This window comes from Sciurus carolinensis, chromosome 1 (assembly GCF_902686445.1).
Source record: "Sciurus carolinensis chromosome 1, mSciCar1.2, whole genome shotgun sequence".
In the NCBI taxonomy this organism is placed as follows: Eukaryota; Metazoa; Chordata; class Mammalia; order Rodentia; family Sciuridae; genus Sciurus; species Sciurus carolinensis.
In genome coordinates, this window is record NC_062213.1 from 68,174,469 (window position 1) to 68,201,905 (window position 27,437).

Sequence of the window (27,437 nt, forward strand, 5' to 3'; positions counted from 1 at the left end):
GGCTGGTGCTGCTTTTCCTACCCACTGCCCATCTGCCGGCTCTACAGGCAACCTTGGTGCTGGGTAGGGTGGGGGAATCGCTGAAGAGCTCTCAAGTAAGAACTGAAACATTTGACTGGCCCTGATCCTAACAGAGGCAATGTTATTACCCTAAATGTCCTGGAAACCCTGTTGCCTCTGGCATGAGAAGACTCCTGGGTTGGTCATTCCCGGACAGCCGTCTGCAGTGAGCCTTGGCGTCCTTCTGCAAGTGGCTGTGATATGAGTCATGGGGGCCATATCCAGTAAGGTCAAACATGGTGGGTACACAGGAGGAAGTCTGCATCTTCCCTGATCAGCAATGAGAGGCCAGTAGACTGGGGATGACCACTGGATCCCCTAAAGTTTATGATGGGAACTCGGGTCATATTAGCAAGGAGGACAGAGAGACCCTAAGAGGTCAGGTCATCTAGTCAGGGCCTCATCAGCAGAGACCCTGGTATTAACTGCTTGGGCATGGCCTGTAATATCAAAACCAGACATTGCCTTAGGATGGAAAGAACATGCTAGATTCTTTCTTACCTTCCCTTTATTTTTATTTCATATAAAAAAAATTATCCCTCTCATTTCAAAGAGCAGTGAAGTCTAGATCCATAAGTCTTTCCCTTTGTAAAAAATCTTCCTCTTGTTCAATGAGGGAGTCTTAGACACACTCTTCTGGTGGTTTATTAATGTCACAAAGCACACTTTATTTTTATTTGAATTTGCCAAATGTTCTATACAAGGCAAATACTTCACCATGAAATATTTAAATTAAAAATAAATAAGTTCATTCCATCCTACATAGATCTTCAGCTGCCACATACAAATAAAAGACATCAGTTATAAATTAAATAAGTTAAAATAAATAGTTGTAGGAGACTGTGTGGTCCAGCAAGATCACCTCTTTGTTCCCTTTGTTCTGGACCCCAATTTCTATGCTGTGTAAGACACTGGATAGTTCATTGGGATTAGCCCCTCAGTGAAAAAGCCCTTGAACACAAGTTTCCAAATCATGTTTGGATGCTGGGGTCAGGTGCTCAGAGTCTAGCACAGTGTCTGAAGGCAGAGATCAGCAAGGTGAAAGCTCAGAAGCCCAGGCCTCTTACCCACCACCACACCTTCTTGTAATTTACCCAGAGATACAGAAACAGGAAATTCAAAGAGCACAAAGCAAGACATACCACAGTGAAGCAGTCAGAAATGTCAGTTGAGTCTGAGATGTTGAATGGTCAAACTCTACTTTGTACCAAGACATGGCAATTTCTAACACAGTCACAGGCTAAATTTTACCACAGAATTTCTGATTTCATTAAATAGGTTGAACTAATTTAAACCTCTTAATTAGAAAACAAGCCTTCTGGAGTCAGAGTTCAGGTCACAGATGAGGTCTATTCAAGGCCTGTCACTAATCCCCTTCACAGGCAAGGCATTACTCATCAATCACTGCACTCTTTTAGCTCAGATCCCTCCTCCATATAGCACTCCAGACAGCCTCTACCAATCCATTAGTTTTAATGCTTGAGACAAAAATTCATTACTAACCCTAGTCCTTCTCTATGTACTGAACTCTTTCATGTGAAGGAGGCATTGAAGCCTGACACCTATGTATCTTAGGTGCCTTCAGACTAATCATTTAGTCTTTTTGAACTGGTGTCTATATATAAATGGATAAAGCCACCTAACTCAGCTGTTGGAAAGATTAGGATAATTTGTGTAAAGTGCTCAGTATCATGCCTGGCACACAGTAGGCATTTAATAAATGATAATTATTATTACCATTATTATTATGGGATAATTTTAAGGCTACTGATGTTGAAAATGGAATTGATAATGACATTTCCATTGACAGAGGACAGCATAATATTATATATTAGGTCAAACCATATGCAATGGGTATTTGACTCCTTTTGACCTCTAGACTAATATGCAATGGTCTAATTCATTCAAATCACTTATATGTTCTAACTTTATCAGACTCTTTGCTTCATGGTTGTCCCCAGAGACATATGCCCACCATTTAAAAAGTTCCTCAAATCAGTTGCTAGTGTAAGCACAGCAGGGAATCTGCTGAGGGAAGTTGAGGACTTGATGACTAATCCCACTATCTTGTGTCTATTCACATAACCTCTGGAACCTCAATTTCCCTATCTATAGATTGGGAATAATTGTGTTTTTTTTTTTTTTTTTTTTTCAAGTGGGGCTTTGTGATGATAAGAAGAGATAATGGCTGGGAAAGCACTTTTGAAAGTTAAAAATCGTTGTACCAAATCAAGGTATTGTTAATTCTACTAGATTATGCCACTTAAGAAAACATTAACATTTAATTTTAATCTTTTTCTATAGAAAAACTGCACATAAAAGAACAGAGAATTCATGCAATCATGCCAAATGACCATCAGAACTGATTTTGATGACACTGTCAAGTAGATATTAGAACTATTCAGTAAATACCTAGTGCTTTGTCCTTAAAATTTGTACCTCATCAAGGTGAAATAAACATGAAATGAGAATAGTGAGAACCATGGGGTTTACAAACCCCTCAAATGTCAAGCTTTTACATTCATGTCAGAAATTATACATTTTGGAAAAGCCCACAAGGAAAACAGAGGAATTGCCTTTGTTCTCCCTTGTTGTTCTTTAAAATGGGCTGGCAACGTTTGCTTTTGGTATAGTTATGCCTAAGGATAGGGAAATAAACTTTTTGACCTCCCAAAGTAACTTTCAGACCAACAGTTTTATTTTTCCTTCAAGGGACTGTTCCTTTTCCATGCCCAAAGCTGGGGTGATCAGTTAGTGAGGGAGAATGATGTTCGGACCAGCTACTAGTACTGGTGAGTGTGGCTCAGTCCCAATCCTCAAGTTTTCTTCCCTTGTCCTGTGAACCTCAGCCAGTGCAAGGCACCTGGGAAGGGTCACCTTTAGTCGGCCTCGAAGGCGCTGTTGGTGGCTCCCACATATTCAGACTTCTTCTTGTGCCTGGTCCACATTTTTCGGAGGATGCCAGGGACACCACAGGAAGCACTGCCTGTCAGTGGCAGGGAAGCCTCCGCACCCTGAGGGAGAGTTGGATACTCTTCCGTCATCTTCTTGAGATGTCTGGATCTAAAGAAAAGCCGGGGGTGGGTAAGATAATCACTTCACTGAGTCGGACCCTCTCCTCCTCTGCCTCTCCATCCTGTGATCGAGCTCTGCATAGCTGAAGGAGTTTTTGTGGAGACCCACAAGGAAATGTCCCCCTGGGGGAGGCTCCCATAGGGCAAGGGAATCTCAAGTTCGGCTCCTATCCCAACTCCTTGGGGTCTGACCTTGTAAAACCTCTATTTTCCCACCCCTCTTCACTTCCATGTGAGCGATATTGCTGGAAAGGGTAGATGATCCAAAGCAACTACTACAGAAAGAACAAGAACCTGTGGGTTGAATCCTGCTTTCCACTTACTGAGTGACTCAGGTAAGTGACGTAACCTTTATCAACCTGTTTCCTCTTATGCACAGTGGGGATAATTTCACCTAGTTCCTGGGGCTTTTGTGAAGAGGAAAATGAGATAATTAAGCATCCGTGCACATGCACATTGTAGACCTTTAGGAAGTGTTCATCTCCTCGGGTGCTGGAAAAAAAGGGATTTTTACAACACCCAGGGTCCAGGAACAGGAAGAACTGAGTTTAAAGAGAAAAGAGTCATTTGAGAACCCTTTGCAATGCAGCTATGTGGACCTGAAAGTTGGCCTCTGTTAAGACACAGTGATGTTTTTGCTGGTTTATTTGAACTGTCAGCAACAGCTATCACCACTTAGAAGGATTTGTTAACTAGAATGTAATACAAGCCAAATGACGGTTTTTTGTTTTTTTGTTTGTTTTGTTTTTACTTTTCTCCAGCTAAGTCCCAATACATTGAATGACACATAATTTTTTTTTTTTTTTAAACTAAGGATTGAATTCAGGGGCACTCTACCACTGAGTCATACCCTCAGCCCTTTTAATTTTTTTTTTGTTTTGTTTTGAGATAGGGTCTCATGAAATTGTGGAGGTTGGCCTCAAATGTGTGATCTTTTACAATTTATGTTTAAATATGAGTTTTTTCCTCCTAAAATCACGTTAAAATTTAATTCCAATTATGAGACATTAAGAGATTGGGTCAGACAATACTTTTAAGAGATGAGTAGGGCCCTGCCCTCAGGATTAATTCATTCCTACAATTAATGGGTTATCTCCGAAGTAGGTATGCCATAAAAAAATTTGGCTAGGTCTCTTGTATGTTCCCTGCCTCTGGCCATGTGATACCATGTGCTGCCAGGGGCTCTGCCAACAAAAAGGCCATCATCAGAGGCAGTTCTCTTGATCTTGGGCCAGAGCCATGAACCAAATGGCTATTTTCTTTACAACTCACCCAGTCTGCAGTATTGTGTTAGTAGCAGAAAAATAATATATAATGGACTAAGATGTGGTCTTTTGGATGTGCAGTGAACACTTTCCCAAGAACACTGTTTCCCAGTTATTGGGTTGGAAATTTCTTGAAAAATGTTAACTGCAGTTTGAGCTAAACTCTGAGCACATGATTTCACTCAGTTCTCACAATTACCACTGGAGATGGGTACTCCTGTCTTTCCTGCTTTTTTGCTTGTTTTTAAATAGATGAGAATGTAGGGGGCAGAATAACTTGCCTGAAGCTGGAGTAGGTTGAGCTGCTAGGCTAGGAAGCAGATCTGTCAAAAAGCCCACTCCCTTCATCCTCCCCTAACCACTTGCCTGCTATCTGCAGTGTGGAGAACAGTAGTGGGGGCATTGACGTCCCCACTGAATTGCAGACTCTTGCTGTCTTCATGCATTGAAGGCAGTGAGAGGGCACTGGGGCAACAGACACTCCAGCTACCCTAGCTGCTGGCTCTGGATCAGAGTGAACAGGAGCACTGGAGTTATAGTTTGGTTTGAAATCACTGTATTTTATACATTTCTTTACCTATGGGCAGGGCCCCCTAAACGAATTCATTGGGCAAACGGGAGGTTTGGAGCATGGCTTGCAATTACGTTCATCTAATTAACCAAAAACCCTCCCGAGTGACAATTCTCTAAGCCTAAGGAGTGGTGTTAATGAAGTGGAAACCATGAAAAACATTTCAGCTTAATCCCAGGGAAATAGTTGATGAGGCACTACCCAGACCCAGGATTATGGCCCTCATTACAAGGTAATCTACAGCTGGCAAGGGTTTTTTTAAAATACTTTGAGAGTCAGAAAACCAGGCCACCTGCTGCTCTTCTGCACAAGACCAGGACCGGGTGGGGAGCCCTGCAATTGGCAGGGCTGGAAGGTACAGTTCTTACCCTCTTCCTAGAACAGTTCCATTCTCTGAGCCTGTGGCTACCACCTCTGCTGCAGCTGGAGATTTCACTGAGATCCGGGCCACTGGAGGAATCTGTGTTGTGAGGAAAGGAGAAGGAATTGAGTATGTGTCCATATTCTCACCCTGGGAGCCATTTGAAAGGGGGATGACTGGAGAGACTACTACCTACCTGGGCAATAGCTTTTACCCTTTATCCAGCATCAGATGCCCCTAGAGGCCTTGTGATAACTGTGCTGGGACCCACCTCTAGTGTCTGATTCAGCAGATCTGATAGATACTTGGGCATCGGCATTGCAAACAGTGTCCCAGGTGCTGCTAGTCCTGGGATCCCACTTTCAGAACTACTGGCCTAGAGACACTTGAGAGAGTGCCACTCAAACTTACATGAGAGCTGTCACCCTCCCACCTTCATCATCTGTGTCAGTTGTCAATGTCCTGCAGATTCTTGCTTTGAATAAGCTGCCTACACTATAGTCAGCCTCTCTAATGGTTCTGTAGCAGCCTTCAAGGGACAGTCATCTCAGATCTCCTTATTTGTTGATTAGAACTGCTACCTTCCCTACACCCCTCCTGACTCCAGAATTGCCAGAACTTTCCACAGCAGGGCAGATTGAGGCCAACTCTGCAGTCTGCTCTTGAAGGCTCCACAACACTGGATTCAACCTTATCTATGGCAGCCTAGCCTTCTGTTATTCCCCATGTGTATCATTAGATCCACTTCCTGTTCCAGCAGGAGTGGGCCTGCATTCCTTAATACTATTCACAGCTCTGGATCAAGTCTTCATCTCTGCCTGCCCTTCAAGGCAGCTTTTTCCAGGAAGCCTTCCCTCACCCTTGTGGTCCAAGTTGCTCTTTCTCTGTCTCCAAGTCTCCTGAGCACTGTCTATGTGACACATTATGGCATCCCACCCACTCCTTTTATGGTTCTCCACTTGCTTCACATGTTTGTCCAGTCTCTTGGTCTATAGAAAGATTGAATAGTGAATGGCAGAGTCTGGGACTTAACCCATTTGGTAGCCCTGACTCAGCCCTTCCACAGAAGATGGTAAGGACTCAGGAGCACGTACTGAATTGAAAATTAACTGATGGCCTAACCAGAGCTAAGTCCAGAGGTTGCTTGTCAAAGGACACACATTATGCTTTGTTCTTCCACCCCAAGTCAGGTCAAAGGTTTCAAGTCATCACATTCCTGAAATTGCTGGGAAATTCCAGGTCAAGGGCACTGCTGTTTGCCACCTCCTTCTCTCCTGAGCTGGCCAAAGGTTGTAGGCAGAGTTACTGTGCCACCTTGTGGTCCCTCCCAAGCATTCCCTCCCCATGTGCCAGTGGCCATGCAAATGTACAGACACCACTGAGCTTTGGAGGAAAAGTCCTTGTTCTGAACTCCTTTCCCCCACTTTCCTTAGTCCCATCTCACCCCGTTCATGTCACTATTTACTCAGATTTAATTGCATGGGTTCTGGATTGCTCTCCTGCCCTAGGGTAATGAAGCTCTGCTGAACTGTGGGAGTCAGCCCCACTGTTTCCAGGCTTGGAGGTAATGCTGCCTCTTCCTCCTTTTCATCACTATCACCTCCTTATCATCCCCATCACTACCCTATACCACCCCAGCTTCTTCTGGCTAGATACTGCAACTGCCTCCCTGCCAAGTGTTCTGTCTGAGGGGCAGGTAGTCCAAGGTCATCAGCTACTCTCTTCCCCTTAACCTTGATCTTTCTCTGACTCAGCCAAGGGCAGCCATTCTGTCACAACCTGAGGCAGCAACTGCCCAGTCACCCCACTTTTCCCTGTGTTTAAGATTGGAGAAGCCCTACCCCAACCCAACAACAACTTTCCCCATCCCCTCCTTTGTGTGGTTTTCTTAGTATACTGACAACTTAAGTGAGATTCCTGGATTAGGTATCCTGCCCAGATCAGGAGTGATGAACCCACATCTCTGTCCAATTTGTTCCGTAGAGAGGAGAGACTGGCCCAGACAACCTGTGGGGTCTCTTCTACTTCTCACATTGTACCATGAGAGCTGACACTGAAAGGTCCTGGGGTGCCTGAGCTGACTCACCTCCAGCCACTGCTGACCCTGCTAAACCAGAGGGAACCCGGCATTCAAACCCAGAAGATGACATAAGAGAGAGATGTGGAGATGTACCACCTGATTCCTGTTCAAGGAAGGACAGAGGGTGAATAGCAGAAGGCTCTCAGCTTCTTCAAGTGTACCTCAGCTGCAGAGGGTCACCTTGCCCAAAGGACAGATGGAGGGAAGAGGGAACATAAAAGCTTGACCATTTTGGCCCAATTCAAATTGATGTGGTTGGGTAATGCTTTTCCTAGCATTCCCCAACAGGAGATGTTGGATTTGCATCATGGTTCAGCTACTCCCTCCACCAAACCCTGCTTCCTCATTACTGTTACTGGTACTGATTCCTAATATGCATCTTGCACCTCAAACTCCAAATCCCAGAGTCTGCTTTGAGGGAACTTGACCTCTAGCAGATGCCCCAGAGGTGTCTCTGTATTGAGATGACTGGTGGTCATGGGCTTTCAGACTGAAGACTAAGCCCCAATGTAATGATATGGGAAGGTGGGGAGTTTGGGAGGTGATTACACTTACATGAAATCATCAGGGCAGAATGCCTATGATGGGATTAGGACCCTTATAAGAAGAAAAAGAGATTTCAGAGCTCTCTCTCTCCATGAACTCATGGAGGAAAGGCAGCCATCTTCACTTCGGGAAGAGAGCCCTCACCAGAACCTGAATCTGCTGACACCTGATCTTGGACTTCCCAGCCTCCAGAAATGTGAGGAAGGGTTATTTCAATCCCCAAATCTATGGTATTTTTTTTTATAGCAATCTAAGCTGATTAAGACACTAGTGTTTGAGAACCTTATATCTCTTTATCCCTAATGCTGCACCTGGCATAGGTATGTTCACCTGGAGGGGCCTATGCTAAAAGCCAGTTTTTTCCCCCATATATGAAATGTCGGTTGGGTCACAGTTTCTGATTCCCTAAGAACTAAATTTCTGGCAGAAAAGAGAAGCAGTCAGTGATGTGCCCCAAGCACACAAAGCAAAGTCAACTAATAGCTTTTAGGAGCAAAGACCTGTTATGCTTTTCTAATAATCTTCAGGCCTGAGCAAAGGACACTTAGTCTCTCTTTACAGCATGGGAGAAACAGACACGGTAAGAAGTTTAAAGCACAACAGCTCTAACTAACCAGGCTTATTTTTTACTTACCAGTGATTTTCCATATGCTCGATTCCCACACAGATTTGATGCTTTGGGTTCAGAAATCCCCACTGTGAAGTTGAACAGAGAAGATATTACTCAGTAGTACTCAGAGTTCTGCCTCCCCCTGGTTCTGCATCAATTATTTTTTTAGCCAATCAATCACAGAAAGAAATTTCTCAAGCAGTAAAACCAGGCAGTAAGGTCAGGTTATGGAAACTGCCAAGCGGGGTCACCTGCATCCCTGTCATTCTTCTTGGGGCAGGGGGCAGGGACTAGAACTAAGATCTACATACCATCAGTGTGTCAATGTAGGCTCATCAGTTGTGACAAACATATCACTTTGGTGGGGGATATTGATAGCTGGGAGAGGCTGTGCATGTGTGTGGGTGGGAGGGGGACATATGGGAAATCTGTACACCTTCAGCTTAATTTTACTATGAAGCTACCACTGCTCTAAAAATAGTAAATTTCTAAAAACCACACATGTGGAAGCACTTAGCACTATGTCTGCATGCAGAAAGTGGTCAGAGAATGTGCCCTCAGCTCCTTCTTCTTTTCTAAGGTCTCACCTCAGGTCATGAGAGGGTAAAGAGGTTATCAGGTCTCTGAACCTGGGATCAATTTGGTAACATGGAACCTCTGGACAACTCTCTAGAAATGAGCAGAGAGGTTATGTCTACAGTAGGAAGTACAGCCTATATAGTGGAAGAACCAGAGTTAATTGGATCAGAATTCTGAGATATTGGCCATATAAGATGAATTATATCAGAGAATCTTCTAATACTTTTATTCCAGATGCCCCAATCTACTTGTAATTTCCATGAAGCCTGCAGCTGCTTCTTCTTTCTTTCTTTTTCTTCTTCTTTTGTTTTTCTCTTTTGCATTACTGGGGATTAACCTGTTGACACTTACTCTACTACTAAGGTACATACCCAGCCTTTTAAATTTTATTTTGAGACAGGGTGACTAAGTTACGGAGACTGGACTCAAAATTAGTGATCCTTCTTCCTCAAACTCTGAGTAGTTTTAAATGTTAGATGATCATGTTGTTGGTTGGAATTCTCAGAAGTACCAATTCATGAATTATTTTTATTTTGCTCAAATAAACTCTACAAAATTTTTATTTATTTATTTTGCTTTTCTGGGATCAAACCAGGCCTTATGTACCGAGGTAAGCACTCTATCAGTGAGCTATATCCACAACCCCAACTCTACTAAACTGAATTGATCTAAGGGGGTTTCCTTTAAACACTACTAATATAAAACTATAATGAATGGTATCTGGCATAATTAATGATAGTGGCTTATAGCTTTGTCTCTGTGAGCCAGGTACTGTGCTGAGCATAATTCACATGAATGCAGTGAGCCCTCCATATCCACAGGTTCTGCATCGGTGGATTCAAACAACTACAGATTGAAAATATTTTTGAAAATGTATCTTTACTGAATAGATTTCTTTCTTTTTGTATCAGGGATTGAAGGGATGCTCAACCACTGAGTCACACCCTCACCTCATTTTATTTATTTATTTATTTATTTATTTTTGAAACAGAATCTTGCTAAGTTGCTTTGGGCCTCACTAAATTGCTGAGGCTGGCTTCGAACTTGTGATCCTCCTATCTCAGTCTCTTGGGCTGCTGGGATTATAGTGCCTGGCTGAATAGACTTATTTTCTTGCCATTATTCCCTATGCAATATAGTAAAATAACTTACACAGCACTTATATTGTACTAGGTATTAAAAGTAATCTAGAGATGATTTAAAGTATGCCGGAGGAGTATAGGTTATCTGCATACATGACACCCATTTTATATAAGGAACTTAAGCATCTGTGGATGTTGGCATCTGGGGTGGGTGGTCCTCAAACTAATGCCTCAGGGATACCAAGGGACAACTGTATCTCATTTAATCCTTATTGCAACACTAAAAAGCAAATATAATAGTTTGTACTTTCTAGTTGAGGAAACTGAAACTTTAGGGAGCCATAACAATTATGATGAAGCCATTATGGAGTAGTTAAGAGACTTCTTTGGTGGTCTTGCAGGTCTTAGGAAGCTTGGCCAAGGGGCCCAGCCTGGGAAGGGATGGCATTTTCCAGGTGGGGAGAAACAGGAAAGGTAGCCAAAGAGAGAAAAGTGCCAGTGAAGGTCCAGGTAAGCAGAATATAATGGAGTATCACAGAATTACACTGCAGTTCAGTCTGTCTACCTGATTTATAGAATGGTGGGGACAGGAGTGTCACTAGAGGTGGACTGGGAGAGGTCAGCATGGCCTAGAGGGAAGATGGGCGGTGCTTAAAGCAGAGGGATGACAGGGAAGATTTCTGCTTCAGGAAGACCATAGTGGTAGCCTTGTAGAGGGAGGGGGACTGGATTCTGAGGCCGCTCATTGACAGTGTTCTCCATATACTTGAGATGCCGGGAATCTCTCATGTACCTTGAGGTAAGTACAATAGGGCAAGATGAGGACTATCTGTTTAGTAGTTGACACTGTCTGTGTTCAGTGTAGAAAGGGGTGGGGCAGAACAAGAGGATGTTAGGGACCTTACTGGGTCCAGACTTGCTGGAATGATGGATAGCTGTTCCAGCAGAGAAAGAAACTTTCAATTTGTCTGAGCAAGTCGGTTCTGAGGTGCCCTGGCACATTTCATTCAAGTCCCACAGACAACTGATTTTCCAGGCCTAGGAGGTGGGAACTATCTCTTTTGTAGGCACTTGAGCCTCATGTTGAGAGCTTGGTCTTTGACTTCAGAGTCCTTGAGGTTCCCAAGGTTCCTCAAAGCATCTCTCTCCCAAGTGAAAAGGCCACAGCATCCAAGAACCTTTTCCTATGGTTCAGACAAAAAAGCAAGTCCCTAGATCCAAAATCCTCAGAGATATATAGCTTTCTGACAGAAGGGAGTGAAACTCAACACCTATGAATTGGTGTCTAGCCTTTATTTGGAGAGCATCAGGATATGGCTTTGTCACAGAAAAGCTCCCTCCTTTCCATCCTCTCTGGAATCTATCAGACTGGGGGAGCTGAAGAAATTGAATCAATGCCCAGTTCAATCTTTTTTTTTTTTTTTTAATTTAAATCTGACTAGCACATCCCTGCATGAGCTGTCACGTGTTGGGCAGATTCTTTACAGTATTGCTCTTGTCTTTCAAGACTGACTCAGGCAGTTCAAGTCGACACAAACTACTTAGAAAGGTATGAAAGTGACCCTAAAACTAGGTGGTTGGGAAGACATTATTCCCTGGGGGAAGGGACACTAGCTAGGGAATCCAGGGACCTGAGATTTCATCTTGGCTCTGTGGCTAACAAGCAGTGTGACCTTGGGTAAGTCAAAGAGTTTCTATGGTTTCAGTTTCCTCTTCCATGAATTAGCAGAGGGGCAACTGTGGTAGATCAGAGGTTCTCTGCCTCCAGTATGCACAAGAATTGTGTGTATGTGTGTGTGTGTATGTGTATATGTGCGTGCACATTAAAGCACAGATTGATGTGTCATAACCCTGAGGTTTCTGATTCAATAAAATTTGCATTTCCAACAAACTTCCAGCTGGTGCTGCTGCTCCCAGGACCCACATCTCTAAATCTTTTCTACTACAAATCATCTCTAAATCCTTGTTATTCAATCTGTTGTCCCTGGAGCAGCAACACCGGCATCATAGAGAGCTTGTTAGAAACATAAAATCTTGGAGCCCACCTAGTTCTCCTAAATTAGAATCCTGCATAAAAACAAGACTCTCAGGTGATTCTTTTGCACACTAATTTTTGAGAAGCATGGCTCTAAATTCACTTTAATTTGGTAGCAAATAGAAATATTCTGCCTCTTTTTCTTTCCACGCACATGCATCCACCCACTCACCTATACATAGACACAGAGAAAAATCTTATCTCCTCTTAATTTGCAAGGCAGATTGTGGTTTTCCTAATGCCTTCATCCACATACATATACATATACATATACACAATCACTTAACTGGAGAATATAGCTCAATTTGTGTGTTTTTATACATAGAGTTATAAGGGCAGGATCAGTTTCTTAGTGATCAAAGAAACCTTAGAAGTCTAGCCTAGCACTGCACTAGGGAAAAGGAAAACAAAATAACTGGACAAAACAAGAGGGTCATGGGTGGATGGGAAGTGAAGATGGATGAAAGGACGTACTCAAGGGAGTCATATTGCAGTTCTTATAAAATACAACATGTTTAATGCCCAAAAGTTTTGAGAAAGACATCCTCAACTTTCTATTGTGTATTTTTGGAGTTAAAATATGAATAACTACAGGTTGTAGGCATAACAGAAATATCCTAAACCAGCAATTAAAAGCTAAATGTCATCGTAGACTTGAGTGGGCCTCAGGCAGAATCCTACTTCACTGCTTGGGTGGAAGCCATTTAAAAAAACAGTATCCAAGGTAAGATTGTAAAGTTTCCAGTTTTCAAAACAGATTTGCCCCTAAATTCTTTTTATAGATTAAGTCAAATTTGGTAAATTGGTAGGGTTGGTTTTTTTTTTTTTTTTTTTTTTTTTTTAATTCCAGAGTTGGGACTCAAAGCCTTGAGATTGCTAAGGCAAGTGTTCTACCACTGAAGTACATCCCCAGCCCCACGGGGACAAGATTTTAAGGTGGTAGTGTAGGAAGAACTTAGAACATTTACACACACACACACACACACACACACACACAGCTAAGTAAATAATGTGAGTTTCCTTCACTTCACGTTTCAGGGGTCAAGGTTTTCACGTCCCAGATCATAAGGATTTGCATCCCTTGCATACAGCACTGCTCCCCGTGGAGCAAGATGGTAGAGAAGATCGTCTTCACTGTGTGCACACGCAGAAGCACGTGTTTTATAGGCAGGTGTTAAGCTGGGCTGCTGTAGGTGAGGCCCGAGATCAGGTGTTTTCGTAGGGGAAACAGCATTTGTGTCGGAAAGGCGCAGGTGTTTGTCACCTGGCGCCCCACACCGAAGGCGCTCCGCTCACCTGGCGTGATTGTGGCTGCCAAAGGGCCTTTGAAAAACGCCAGACAGGACGCGTAGGCGCGTAACCTGCTCTACGGAGGTCAGTGCGCGCAGCAAGGTTTAGGAACTGGGCCTGGGACTCACGTACCAGGTCTGGAGGGGGTTTTGGCTGGATGCGCCCCGGGAGGCCGAGCGTTTTGCAGCCTCCCGAACCTGCGGCCTTCGCCTGCGTCCCGACGGTCGCTACGGTGCGGCAGCAGCTCCAGGGGCCGGGACGTGTAGAGGTCCGACTCGATCACCACCTGCCGGGCGGAAGAGGGACAGTCAGCTTATTCCTCTCCCCCGACTCAAGACCTGCAGCCCCAGCACTGGAACTTTGCAAGATGGACCTTGTGTTGACAAGGAATTTTGTGAACTTCCTTACTCCAGTGAATGCAAGGAGCAGCAAGAAAAATTGTGTACAAAGCTGAATAGAAATGGTTGTTTTACTTGACTTCAGACTGTCAAATAGTGTCATGGTGCAAGGAAATGAAAGTTCTGGAGGTTGCTCTGCAGACTCAAGTCTGGGCCATCAAGACAACTGCCCCATGGCCTGAGGTGTTTTGATAAAACAGGACAGGCTATTTGAAAGGAGGATGGTCCTGGAAAACAGGGTCTTATGGTCTTTGTAGCTAAGTGGCCGACATCCTTGTTTATGCAGAGGAAAGTTTTTTGGATGCTCTAAAGGAAGACCTAGAGGACATGAGGTCCAATTGATTCTCGGGTTTTAAAAAAGAAAACAAGCAAACAAACAAAAACTGCTGGCAAAATGGGAGTGTTAACACAAATCTGTAATCCCAGCTACTTGGGAGGCTGTGGAAGGAGAATCACAACAAGTTCAAGGCCAGCCTTAGCAATTTGGGGAGGCTGTATCTCAAAATTAAAACAGCTAGGGATGTAGCTCAGGCGTAAAGTGCCCCTGGGTTTAATCCCTAGTATCACCAAGAAAAAAAAAATGTGTCATTACTGAACATAGTCTTTTTTTCTTGTTATTCCCTAAACAATACAGTATAACAACTGATTACATAGCATTTCATTGTTTTAGGTAATATAAGTAATCTAGAGATGCTTTAGAGTATAGGGGCTATGTGCATGGAAATACTACACCATTTCACATAAGGGACTCAAACTTTGTGAATTTTGGTATCCAGGGGGGTACCAATACTGAGGATACAGAAGGACAAATATACTTAAGTCACTGAAATAATTTACATGTAAAAACCTGAGACAAATAATAGCAGCCATTTTATCTTAATATCAGGAGTCATGAAGGGAGTCTTAGCAGTCTGGGCTCAGATCCTGCATATTTTATCCATATCCAGGACACTGGGGTCATTCATTCTGAATGTCCTCACTCCTTGAACCTCATTAGAACCTTCGATATTCTGCAGCTTTGCTGAGGTCTTCATTCACCCATTCACTTGTTTCTTCCTTCCACAGCTGTCCTGCAAGGGCACAGTCTGTACCAGATCTTGTGCTCACTGTGCATTTGTGAGTGAGACAGTTTCATCCCTTACAGTCTAGCCTTTGGCAGATCCCCTTCAGTTGTCCACACATAAACAATTCTGTTGCTTTTGGAGATGCTGAAGCAAAAATGAATTGGTTTTTTAAAATATGAGAACAGGGTAGTATTTAAACTCAGTGGAGAAAAATTAAATATTTAATATTATTGGAATAAATATCAGGCCTTTAGGGAAAGTAGATCTCTTTTCATTTCTGGAAATGAATACCAGCCAGATCAAAGCCATATATTAAACAACAACTAACACTAGAATCGAATATAGTTCAATAAAACATTTGTTACATATTATGGGGAATTATCCCTATGTTCATAAAACTCCTACAAATCAATAAGGTTGGAAAAAATAGAAAAATGAGGCAAAAATATGATCTGGTAATTGACAGTAGAAATATAAATGGTCAATAAGCATGAAAAGATACTGAACAACATTAATAATTAAATGCAAGTTAAGACAATAATTATTTTCCCCCAGCCATCAGGTTATTAATGAAGATAAAAGCTTCATTTGGGGTCAGGCCAATCTGAGTTCATACTCCAATTTTGACACTTAACAGTTATGTGGAAAGGGGATACTAATGCTACCCTTACAGAACTGAGGCATAGTAAAAGTCTGTCATTAGTAGGATTTTTAGTAGCACATTTTGTTCTTTTTCATGCCATATATTTATATACAGTCCTGAGAGAAGTGTAAGTCTTCTGAAGGCCAGATTTTTATGTCTCCCACAGAGGAAAATAAGAGAAGCTGTCATTGTTTGCTTTAGTTTTCCACAAATAGTCTTTCGCTTAAAAAATTGATATATCTGACATTTGATCTTAAATGGGTTATTCATTCTTCTTGGTTCCCTTGTAGGACCCAGATTTACCCATTCTGTGCCTTGGGAAAAACTGAAGAAAATTCAGGAGCATTTAGGATTCTTCACTGGCATTGAAAATCCCTTTTATTTTTTTTCTCTGTGCAGTGCTGAAGGTGATTTTGTTGTGTTTCCAACATGTCTTCAGTGCAGGCTGAGGGTGGCACTGATCCACCCTAGGTCAGTTTGTGTGTGTGTGTGTGTGTGTGTGTGTGTGTGTATGTGTAAGTGCTTCGCACTCACGTTCTGTGTGAGCTGTTCATCTCTGCTCTCCTTCCTTCCTTGTAGCACTGATCGCTGCCATGATGTCACTCAGGATACTGGAATTTCCTGGTTTAATGGTAGTTCTGAGCCTATGCCCTGGATATGTATTCTCAGGGTACTAAAGAGCCTGCTCTCAGACTACTTTGTTTCAAGATCACCAATAGCAAGCCTATGCACAGTGAGCACAAGATTTGGTACAGACTGTGCCCTTGCAGGACAGCTGTGGAAGGAAGAAATAAGTACATGTGTACTACATGGCATAAGGAACCCCTGGGAATGTGAATCTCCTAGACAGAATGAAGATCCCCTTCAGTTATCCACACATAACAATTCTGTTGCTTTTGGGCAGATGATGAAGCAAAAATGATTTTTTTAAAATATGAGAACAGGGTAGTATTTTAACTCAGTGGAGAAAAATCAAATCTTTAATATTATTGGAATAAATCTGCACTCTGAGGGCTCTTTATTGTCAACCTTTCATCACAGACATGCTTGATTTTATTCCCACAAGCTCAGCAATCCTCTGAGAGAGGAGTGAGAACCTGTGTGGTGTTTTCACAACCACCCTGTGGAAGGAGAAAGTGAGGCAGGATGGGAAAGGCTGGGGAGTCCATGAGGAGATACCACTGCTTTCCAGTATTTCCTCCTTTAAAGGGGAGACAAACGGTCCCCCACAGGAACAAGAAATGCCACAAGCTCAGCATTCCTTTCCCATCCCTTCCCTGCACAGTGGGGTGGGAGATGGAAGGAGAGAGAGTGGAGGAGCATAGGCTGCTTACCCCAGCAGCTGGGTGGATGGAGGAATTTCCTGGGGTGGAGGGGAGGCCAGCTCCTTCCCAGGTCACCACTTAGGGTCAAGCTTCTCTTTAGGGTATCTCTCCAGCCCCTCCCCCAAGTACCAATAGCAGTCTTCTGATAGCCTGGTTCATGTTCTGGTCTATAGGACACAGTCTGGGCTTGCTATTGGTGATCTTGAAACAAAGTAGTCTGAGAGCAGGCTCTTTAGTACCCTGAGAATAGGGTAAGACTGGAAAGCTAGAGTGGGAGTGATGGGTGTCAATGGGAAAGGGGAAGAAGGGGAAATTGCTAGAATTCTAATGCTAGAATTTTCCTTTCCTAGGTCATTAAACTGCTTACGGAAATAAGGGAATATATTGGAGCCACAAACATTACTATAATAAATTGATGCATCTTTGCTGGTCTTGAGGAGGTCAGAAATAGGAAGAGCAAAGATGCAGGCTAACCCACAAGCCTAAGGATTCATTCCATCCTCTGACATCTTGGATCTACACTTGGGTTTATTTGCCAGCCTAGAGGGCTGGTATGGAGTTAGAAAAGACAGTCAAGACCTAGATGGTGGAGATTCATCATGATTTGGGGCTGAAAGGTTCCACAGAAACATTCTAGTCCAACTCTCTGATTTTATACAGAAGGAAAATGAGGCCAAGAGGGGCCATGTGCCTTACCAAGGTCACAGGGCTGTAAGAGACAGAGCCAACGTGAACCGTGGTTTCATGACTCCTAAGTGAATGCTCTTCATAAAACCCACACAAGTGCCTACATCCAGATAAGAATTTTCAAGTGTAATTGATTGCTCAGTGCATTTCAAAAAATCAGGAGCTCATTGCACAAGTCCCTCCCCCACAAGCTTGAAATCTGGGGACAATGTAACATTTGCAATCTCATTTTTCCATCTTTCCTGATGACAGTCATTCTGCTCACTGTGAAGAGGCTGTGAATCACAGAGGAAGTGGCTCCGGTGTGCCAAAAGTCTTAACTGATCCACTCCTCTTTGCATAAGTTTATTCCCATGAGCTACTCCTATGACATCCATGGACATCAGAATGATAAGGATGTCAATAAAGTAACCAAGAATCAAAAAGAGGAAGGAAGAATGGATGGGAAAAAGGAAGGGAGGGAAGGAGGGAGGGAGGGAGAAAGAAAGACAGACCCAGGAGAGATTGTCCAGGGGAGCGTGTGACTGTGCTCTGGGTTTGGGAAAAGATGCAACTCAAGAGGAGTCAGATAAGAAGGAAGTTGTGACATTAAGGATAGCTTGGAGAGGAAAGAGATGTTTGTGAAGGAAAGAAAGTGACATCCATCCACGTAGTAGCCCAGGGAGTGGGAGGAGATACAAACAAGAATTCCCAACCAAAATAAGTTGTAAATATTGATTGGTACGTTGCAAAATAAGATGAGCTTTCCCAAGCAAGATAATCGATCACAATTGCTCCCAGGCCACCAAGTTAGAGAAGACAAAAAGGCCTCTAAAGGAAGCCAAGAGCCAGTTGGTTGGGGAAATGAGAGCAGACTTCTTTCCTCTTGGGACTCACTTTTCCCATCTGTAAAAGGTGGAGGTGAGGTGGAATAGGAGAACTGTCTCTTTTAATTTGCATGCACTGTGTGGCTGGGGCTGGATTTTAAAAGCAGAGGAGGGATTGGGCAACTGTTAGGGGAAATTAGAGATTCAGAGAGCTCAGAAGGCCAGAGGGCATCACTGAACCATCTACCTGGAGAAAGAATGAACATTTGAAGCTAAGAACCTAGCTTCTCCACCCAAAAACCAAAAGATCTACTGTGAAATTTTCTTAAAATCCAAATTCCCTACAAACAGTCCTTTCCCTTTCCATTTTTGGCAGCACCTCACCCACTGTTTCTTGAAGATCAGAACTTTCCTTCTAGACTTTGGACTTTTCAGGGACCATGAGATAGATTAGAATCTTGTGCCCTTCAATCAAAATTTCTACCTGTTAAAAGCCCTTCTCTTTCTTTTTTCTTTTTTTTTCTTTTTCTTCTAATAAAGTAAAAAATTATTTTAGAAAATATATTTTATGTCTCAAAGTAAAACAGCATTAGATCAATGTACTTCTGGAAATTTGCAAAAAGCTCATCTTAAACAGTAAATTGTTGGATTACTCTTTCTTAATGTGTAAAATATTCTCAAAAGTCTTTACAAAAAGGCATGCAATCAACATAAAAATAAGCAAAAGACCAGAGTAAGAAACCCATAGAGAGAAAATATTGAAATGATCCATAAATCTATGAAAAGATGAAGAATTACATTAAAAAAGAAATACAGATTAAAGCAATAGAACATTTTCATCACCTATCAAATTGTCAAAGTTTAACAACGCTGATATCACACAGTATTGGAATGCTGTTCTGGAAAAGGTGCTTTAAAACATAGTTGTTAGGAACTTGGCAATGGCTATAATTTGTTTTCAATGTTCATATTCTCTGGCCCTGCATTTTCATAGCTATAAATTTATCTTCAAAACATTTTGAAGAACGGACACTTCCAAGAAGAAGAAATACAAATGGTAACCAATATATGAAAAAATGCTCAACATTGATAGCAACAGGAGAAATGCAAATTAAAACTATGCTGAGATTTCATCTCACTCTAGTCAGAATGGCAATTATCTAGAATACAAGCAACAATAAATGTTGGCAAGGATGTGGGGGAAAAGGTATACCCATGCATTGCTGGTGGAACTGCAAATTGGTGCAACCACTCTGGACAGGAGTATGGAGATTTCCAAGAAATCTTGGAATGGAAGCACATTTGGCCCAATTATCCCACTCCACAGCATATACCCAAGGACTTGAAATCAGCATACCATAGTGACATGGCCACATTAATGTTTATAGCAACTCTATTCACAATTAGCTAAACTATGGAACCAGCCTAGGTGACCTTCAACAGATGAATGGATAAAGAAAATGTGGTACATATACACAATAGAATATTACTCAGCCATAAAGAAGAATGAAATTATGGCATGGATGGAACTGGAGACGATTGTGCTAAGTGAAATAAGCCAATCCCCCAAAACCAAAGGCTGAATGTTTTCTCTTGAGATGCAGATGCTGACTCACAATGAGGCGGGGAGGAGTGGAGATTCACTGGATTGGACAGGGGCTATAGAGGAGGAAAGGGAGGGGTGATGAGACTAGGAAAGACAGTAGAATGAATCAGGCATAGCTTTCCTATGTTCATATATGAACACATGACCAGTGTAACTCCACATCATGTACAATCATAAGAGTGGGAGATTTTACTCCATGTATATATGATATGTCAAAATGCATTCTGTCATGTATAACTAAATAAAAAAAATTTTGAAGATAAGTAAAATAAAAATATTTTCAGAAATATTTCTTGTGGCATTTTCTTAATAAAAAAATGGAAAAACCCTATTTATGGATGATATGGTTAAATAATGAATCTAAAAACACCCAGATATTTGTTTTATACATTGGAATACTCTACAGTCACTAAGAATGGGTAGATCTGCAGGGTTTTGGTTTTTTTTTTTTTTTTTTTTTTTTTTTTGGTACTGGAACACTCAACCACTGAACCACATCCCCAGCCCTTTTTTGTATTTTATTTAGAGACAGGTCTCCCTGAGTTGCTTAGGGCCTCAATGAGTTGCTGGGGCTGACTTTGAACTTGCAATCCTCCTGATTCAGTGTTATCCCCAAGCCTCTGGGATTACAGGTGTGCACTACCGTGCCTGACTTAGAACTGGAATTTGAACCTGGGCAGTTTGACTCCAAAGTTCACATATCTAACCATTCTATTCTATAGCTTCTCAGGATTTAGTGATCCTATATTTTATATGTTTGCAATGTTTGACATTTTATAATGGTCACACACTTCTTTTTGAATTAAAAACATAATACGTATATATATAGAAACAACAAGCAAAACTCGATTTCATTCCCAGTACACTTAACATTTTTTTCCAAATATAGAATAGGCTTTGAAAAATTGACATACTTAATAAATCAAAATAGTATTTTATGAAAAATGTGATAGAGAAACTCCAGTACAACTAAGAAGCAATTAGTTTCCTTTTTAAAGTACAAAGGTATATGGACTTTTTTTACACAAAGAAATGGATATATAAAATGTAAAACGCATAACATTATTGAGCTTTAAAGATGTGTAAGCTAATTTCAAGTTACTGCATATGCATATTAAAGTAGCAAAAACATTATAAAAAATGAAAACCAATGTTGTGTGAGGTTGGAGGTCAATGGAAAAGCATTGCTGGAAACTTGAAACTTGTTCAGAATTTCTGGAAGGATGTGGCAAAACTATAAGCAGAAACCATATTCAAAAACAGCAACGCATCTCCACATCTAGCACAATATCTTTCACATAGCAGAAAGGCAAATATTTGATGAATGTGTAAGTGTACGTATGTATGTATGTATGGACGAGTGGATAAAACTATTCTCACTCCTTTACCTATTGATTCTACTTTGGGATCTATGCACCAAGGAATTAATCCAAAAGAATAGTATGTTTTACAAATTATTTCATTGCTGTGCTATTTATAATAGTGAAAAGTGGAACCGTAATGCCAGCAATCAGAGAACAGGTAAGTCAGAGATGCAATGTCCATATCACGGATTCTGTTTAAACAAGAACAAAATGTGCATGTAGAGCAGGGTTTACTCTCTGTGTCTAGGGAAAAGAGAGCAGGGGAGTCCACTTCAGGGCTCTGGTGGACATGTGTCAGTTATTTCGGTTAAGTGGAGGACAAAGACTGCAGCAAGAAACACACGGGACATAGAAAACACTCCTATTGTAGAGGGTGTGGGAGTAAGGAAGCCAGCATTGCTTTTGTAATGCAAGTTAGTCGAAGAGAATCAAAACTAAAGGTTCCTTACATTCTTGGTCAAGAGGTGTTGAGAGCTTTTGACTCTTCTCCTGGCTGGACTGGACACTGCAAAGAGAAATTTAAAAAATAGTTTTAGAGAATGACTGTAAAAACATTGAGGTTTGGACCTGGAACGGGGGTATAGAGGAGAGGATGGGAGGAAGCAGGGTCCATTTGATTTAAGATGTTACTTGACTACTCCAAAGTTCATCACAGCCTTATTCACAACAGCTAAAAGTTGGAACTCAATTCAACTCAAATGCCCATCAACAGATGAATGGATAAACAAATTGTGATATAGTCATATGATGGAATATTATTCATCCTAGGAAAGAAATGAAATTCTGAAATGTGCTACATATGAGTTTTTTTATTTTATTTTATTTTTTTGAGTACTGAACATTGAACTCAGGGGCACTGAACCACATCCCCAGTCCTATTTTGTATTTTATTTGGAGACAGGGTCTCACTGAGTTGCCTAGCACCTCACTTTTGCTGAGACTGGCTTTGAACTTGTGATCCTCTTGCCTCAGCCTCCCGAGCCAATGGAACTATAGGTGTGTGCCACCTTGCCAGGTGCTACATATGAATCTTGAAAAGTGCTAGGTGAAATAAGTGAGACACAAAAGAACCAAAACTGTTATTGTTCCCTTACACCAGGTACCTAGAGTAGTCAAATGCACAGAGGTGGAAAGCAGAATGGTAGTTACCAGGAACTGGAGGAATGTGGAAAATGACGAGTTGTTGTTTAATGAGAACAGTTTGAATTTAGGACAATGAAAAATTTCTGAAGACCGAAGGTTATACAACACTGTGAATGTACATAAGGCTACTGAAACTGCCCACTTAAAATGGTTTAAGTTGTAAATTCTGTGACAGGTATACTTTACCAAATTAAAAAAAAAAAAAAAAAACAGTTTAAAGAAATCAATTAACCATAAAAATTTATATTAATTTGTTGGGACAAAGTGTGAATTTTATTGCAAATGGAGACACCCAGGCACATTGTTGCTAGGGTGATTTACTGGAACTGAAATCGCACCACGTCCCTGCTCTGTGTAGAACTGAAATGACTTCTTATCACATATCAGATGAGTGACACATGAGTGCTGACCTTGTTCTCTTCTGCAAAGCCCTCACAGCCTGAAGCCTGAGGTACAGTGCGCTGGTTAATAGGCCAGGCTCCAGATTCCCTCCACTTGGGTGTGAATTCAAACTTGGCCACTTGCCAGTTGTGTGATGGGCAAATTACTCACCCTCTGGAAGCCTCACTATCCCCATGTGTAAGACAGGAAATAATAATGTCAGGAATAACAATGGCACCTAATTCAGAATGTTCTGTCAAGGATTAAATGAACTAAACTTCATAAAACCCTTGCCCAAACCTGGCAAAGAGCAAGTTCCCACAAATTAGTGGTGATTATTAGGATCTTGCTAACATGATGAGGACACGTGGCAGGAATAGGTCAATGCCTGGAGATTGTAGCATTGTGCTAGACATTCTGGGCTTCCTGAAACTTGCCCTATGTCCTCCTGCTCTTCCCTAATTCCCCTCACTTCTCTCTCCCCAGTGTTGCTTATCACCAAAAGAATTGTTTTTGATGCCATGGTACTGTTCACCCCAGAAATGAATCCACTCTCTATAGCTCAGGAAATAACTTCTGGTACAACTTCTTAGTAAAACCACAACCTTTATCTTTTATATTTACTGTGAATTGCGGTCCGTAAAATTTTTTTCCTTAAAGGGCTCTCTTTTCTTTCTACAAATTGAAAAGACACACATGTTCTCAGTTATAGATTTGGTCGAAGTCCTGTGCCTTTAAAATGCTTAAGAAATACCACACCATTTTCTATTGCCATATTTTTGTGAGGTATCAAGATGGATCAGTTTTTAAAGATATCAGACTGAACCCAACATGTAAGGATTGGAAAGAGGAATGTGAAAAGTGGTGGATGTACTACTAGCTCACGTTGAGATTTGCAAAGTTATACTCTTTCATAACTCCACTGATGGGGATACTGTGGGGTAGAGGGGTCACTGGGTTAAAGGCGGAACAAAGCCCACACTTATAACCATTAGGCAGCACTGCCCTGCTTGTGCCTGGCAAGTCTGGGTTGTTGCACATGGATCATCATGGCTGACCCATTGCCTTTGGGAGTGGGACCATCTGGGAGGACGACTCCTGTTAGGTAAAGTTCAGACAACTTTCATTTCTGCAGTTGGGACATGTGGGTTAGGGTTAGGGCCACGACCTCTCTCATCCGCAGTGACTCAGGCCTGCTGGCACCGGCTTCCCTCACCCAGAGCCCTCTGCTCCAAGGTTTTGAGAAGCCACAGGAGGCAGAGGGAGAAGAGGAAGGGGTGGACTCCACCCATGTATGATCCAATGGAAAACCGCAAATACACCTTTTCCAGAGAGGAACTCTCTGATCTGTGAAATGTCTGTGAATACGGATGAGTAGTGGGTTTAATACTGGGAAGAGGTCATGAATGCAAATGGCAAGGAAGGAATATAGTATTAAATATTTATCTTGGAATATATTCATTGCTCCACTGACAGTAAAATTAGAATGCAAGTGATGTAATGGTGCTTACTACATGCCAGCTACTGTTCTAGACTTTATATATTAGCTCATTTATTCCCCGTACTAATCCTGGGAGCTAGAGTTCTGCTCCTCACTGTTACAAAAGTAGAAACACAGGGCTGGGGAGATGGCTCAGTTGGTAGGGTGCTTGCCTTATAAGCACAAGGCCCTGGGTTCAATACCCAGCACCCAAAGAAAAAAAAAATGGAAATGTAGCTTGTTCACATAGCACAGAAATGGCACAGCATTCTCTTAACCACTTTGTCACTGACTTTTTTTCCCTTTAAATATTTTTTAATTACAGAAAGAAGACATTATTTTAAACATTTTCATCTTTGCTTCCAATTTGTTTCATAAAAAAGAAATAAAAAAATTAGGGGAAAATTTAGGTCCCCTTTCTAAACTTCTCATGATTCTGCTTCTCCTCCTCCCCAGGGCTCCTAAGATCACTAATTTTATCTGTATCTTTCTGGTCTATTTTTTCATACTTTTCTCCAGATATGTATCCATAAACAATGTACAGAATTATTTTATATTTCCAAATTTACAGAAATGCTATCATTCATGTATAATTTCTCAACTTGATTCTTTTCCCTCCTTAATTAACATGCATCTATGGGGCCAGTGGTATATGGCTCAGTGGCAGAGTGTTTGCCTAGCATGCTGCCTCCCTAACATCACAAAAAATAAAAAACAATCCATCTACATCCATTCTCATGTAAATCTATTTCATTTTTGAGGACCACTGTGGAGAATTCCATACTTTGATGGCACCACATGTTATCCATTCCCCTTTTCATGGACATTTAGGTTATTCTCCATTTTTATCCTCTTAGTATGGATGCCACTGTGAGTGAGCATTCACAAGTGAGAGTACCCCTGGGCTTTTTATCCAAAAATGGAACTGCTGGGTCAGAGGGTCAGCTTTGACTTTCAGAATCTGCAGAGAAAATTTCAACTCCTACATGTGGGCAGACTCCCAACTCCCAACTCTTTTTTCCTCTCTCTCCCTCTCTCCCTCTCTCTCTCTCTCTCTCTCTCTCTCTCTCTCTCTCTCTCTCTCTCTCTCTCTCTCTCTCTGGAAGTAGATGTCTAAAACTGAATTTATGTTCTGCTGGCTGTCTCTTTGTGGCCAGGCTGTCTTGCCCTTCCCCCCTGGAGCCCTGGCCCTGTCGTAGGCTGATACCGGAGGAAGAAGAGGAAGAAAGGAATTGTTTGAATGAGGACTCACCACCAGTAAACATCCAGCCCACTTCATTCATGTCTGACAATGAGACCAGGGCTGAGCCTGAGCTCTCCGGGTAAAACAGGGTCTTAAGGGCCAGAACAGAGGAACAGAGGTGACAGGAGAGAGAGCCCCCTGCTTTGGAGGGGTGAGGGAACTGCCCAGGAGCCGGACATTCTGGATCCACTGAGCTCACACAAAGCCCTTCCTGGGACTTAACTCTGATAAAGGGCCTGATAAGGTCAAGGTTCTCAGGCTGCACCTTTGGGCATGTAGGTCCAGGTCGGGTTTGGCAGGATGACCCCGGGGTTCTGTGGGGTTCTGTACCTATGAAGCCTGGGGTCCCAACACTATTCAGCTGCTTCACTGGACTTCAGACCACTGCTGGGAACATTTCTCCTCATATTTCACGGCAGAGTTAGGAATTATACTTTTGAGCCAGCTGGTTCTCTTTTCAGAAGCCACTTGCTCACTGGAGAAAATGAATCTGTCTAGCTGTCCTGGGAATTTTGTTTTCATACCTGTTTCCTTCACAATGACTGGCTGTCACTTTGACTCAGCCTGTTGGGTTGCCGGTATTGAGTAAATGGGAAACGAGGAGTATTTAACAGCCCTCATTTCCCTCCCCCTTGATAGATGATTGTTTGTCAATGATTGATGTTTATCCTTGTGTCTCCTTTTAACAAGGGGGAAAAAAATTCCAATACCATCCAAACCGAGGATCCATCCGACCTCAGGGCCCCGAGGGTTCCCCAGAGTACAACAGCACGTGAGGGTCCTCACCCTCCGGCATCAGATGCCACGCTAAGGGACAGTCAAGGGCAATTGTACTCACCCTTGGAAGGAATCACGGTGGTGAAAACTTCTATATTTTCATCGCTGCAGCTGTAAATCTGATGCATCGTTTCAGCCTTCTCTCCCCCAAGTGTCTGGGAACCGGCAGCCTGTCTCTGGACCCCTAGTCGCGAGGTTTCCTAATCCAGTCTGGCTCTCGGATCATTGTGTAGGTCCACAAAAGACAGGCTGGGGCTGTGAGCTCATCTCATTCCAGTCTTCACTGCAACATTTTCTAATCCCATCTGTCTTTTTTTTTTTTTTTTTTTATGAGTCCTATTATTGCAAACCTTTGATTGAGCCTGGAGGCTTCCGTCTCCTCCCAGCTAGGATGTACTTAACGTTTTTATTTTGCGGTGTCTGCCGCAGTGAATTTGGAAGTCTTTTGTGAAGTGACGGTGAAGTGAAATCGCCTACTCGGTTTAGCGCCAGGCTTGACTGGAGAATTTTTTTCCACAGAAAAGGAAATGTGAATTTTGATACCAGTAATTCCCCTTCTCATTTCAGAAATGCAGGGATTTGTTTTCCCCCACTCCCACCCCAGAAGAACTAGACATTCAGTGGTCATGTGTTAACTTGGCTTTCTTCAAAGTTTCTATTTTAAACAAAAGGACTGTTTCTCCAGAGCATTTTCACCTCATACCATTACATGAAAAGCTGACATTTCTAGAATCGTGTGTTTAGTGTCTCCTTGTGCAACCCTTCAGGTGCTTACAGAGATGTGGAACAGGCAGTGTCCCACACTCAAGGAGCCCAGTTAACAGGAAGGGCATATTTTTATTATACTATATATCCTATTATATTTATCCTACATATTTATTTTTTATATCCTATTATCACATACATGCTACATACTGTCCTATATATCCTATGTGTACTCTATATTTTCCCTATACATTCCCTCTCT

At 42.1% G+C, this 27,437-nt stretch overlaps 1 protein-coding gene across 1 annotated transcript; it reads right to left on the reverse strand.

Annotated features, from left to right (window-relative positions):
- Positions 1-626: 626 nt before the first annotated feature.
- Vxn (vexin) lies at positions 627-26,893 on the reverse strand. The gene is made up of 6 exons (XM_047563273.1): positions 26,532-26,893; positions 21,896-21,951; positions 13,686-13,839; positions 8,592-8,653; positions 5,339-5,430; positions 627-3,123 (listed from the first exon to the last, which is right to left on the reverse strand). Exons 1-6 carry the CDS (start codon positions 26,596-26,598, stop codon positions 2,940-2,942), a joined length of 615 nt encoding a protein of 204 aa, XP_047419229.1. The 5' UTR covers positions 26,599-26,893; the 3' UTR covers positions 627-2,939.
- Positions 26,894-27,437: the final 544 nt, after the last annotated feature.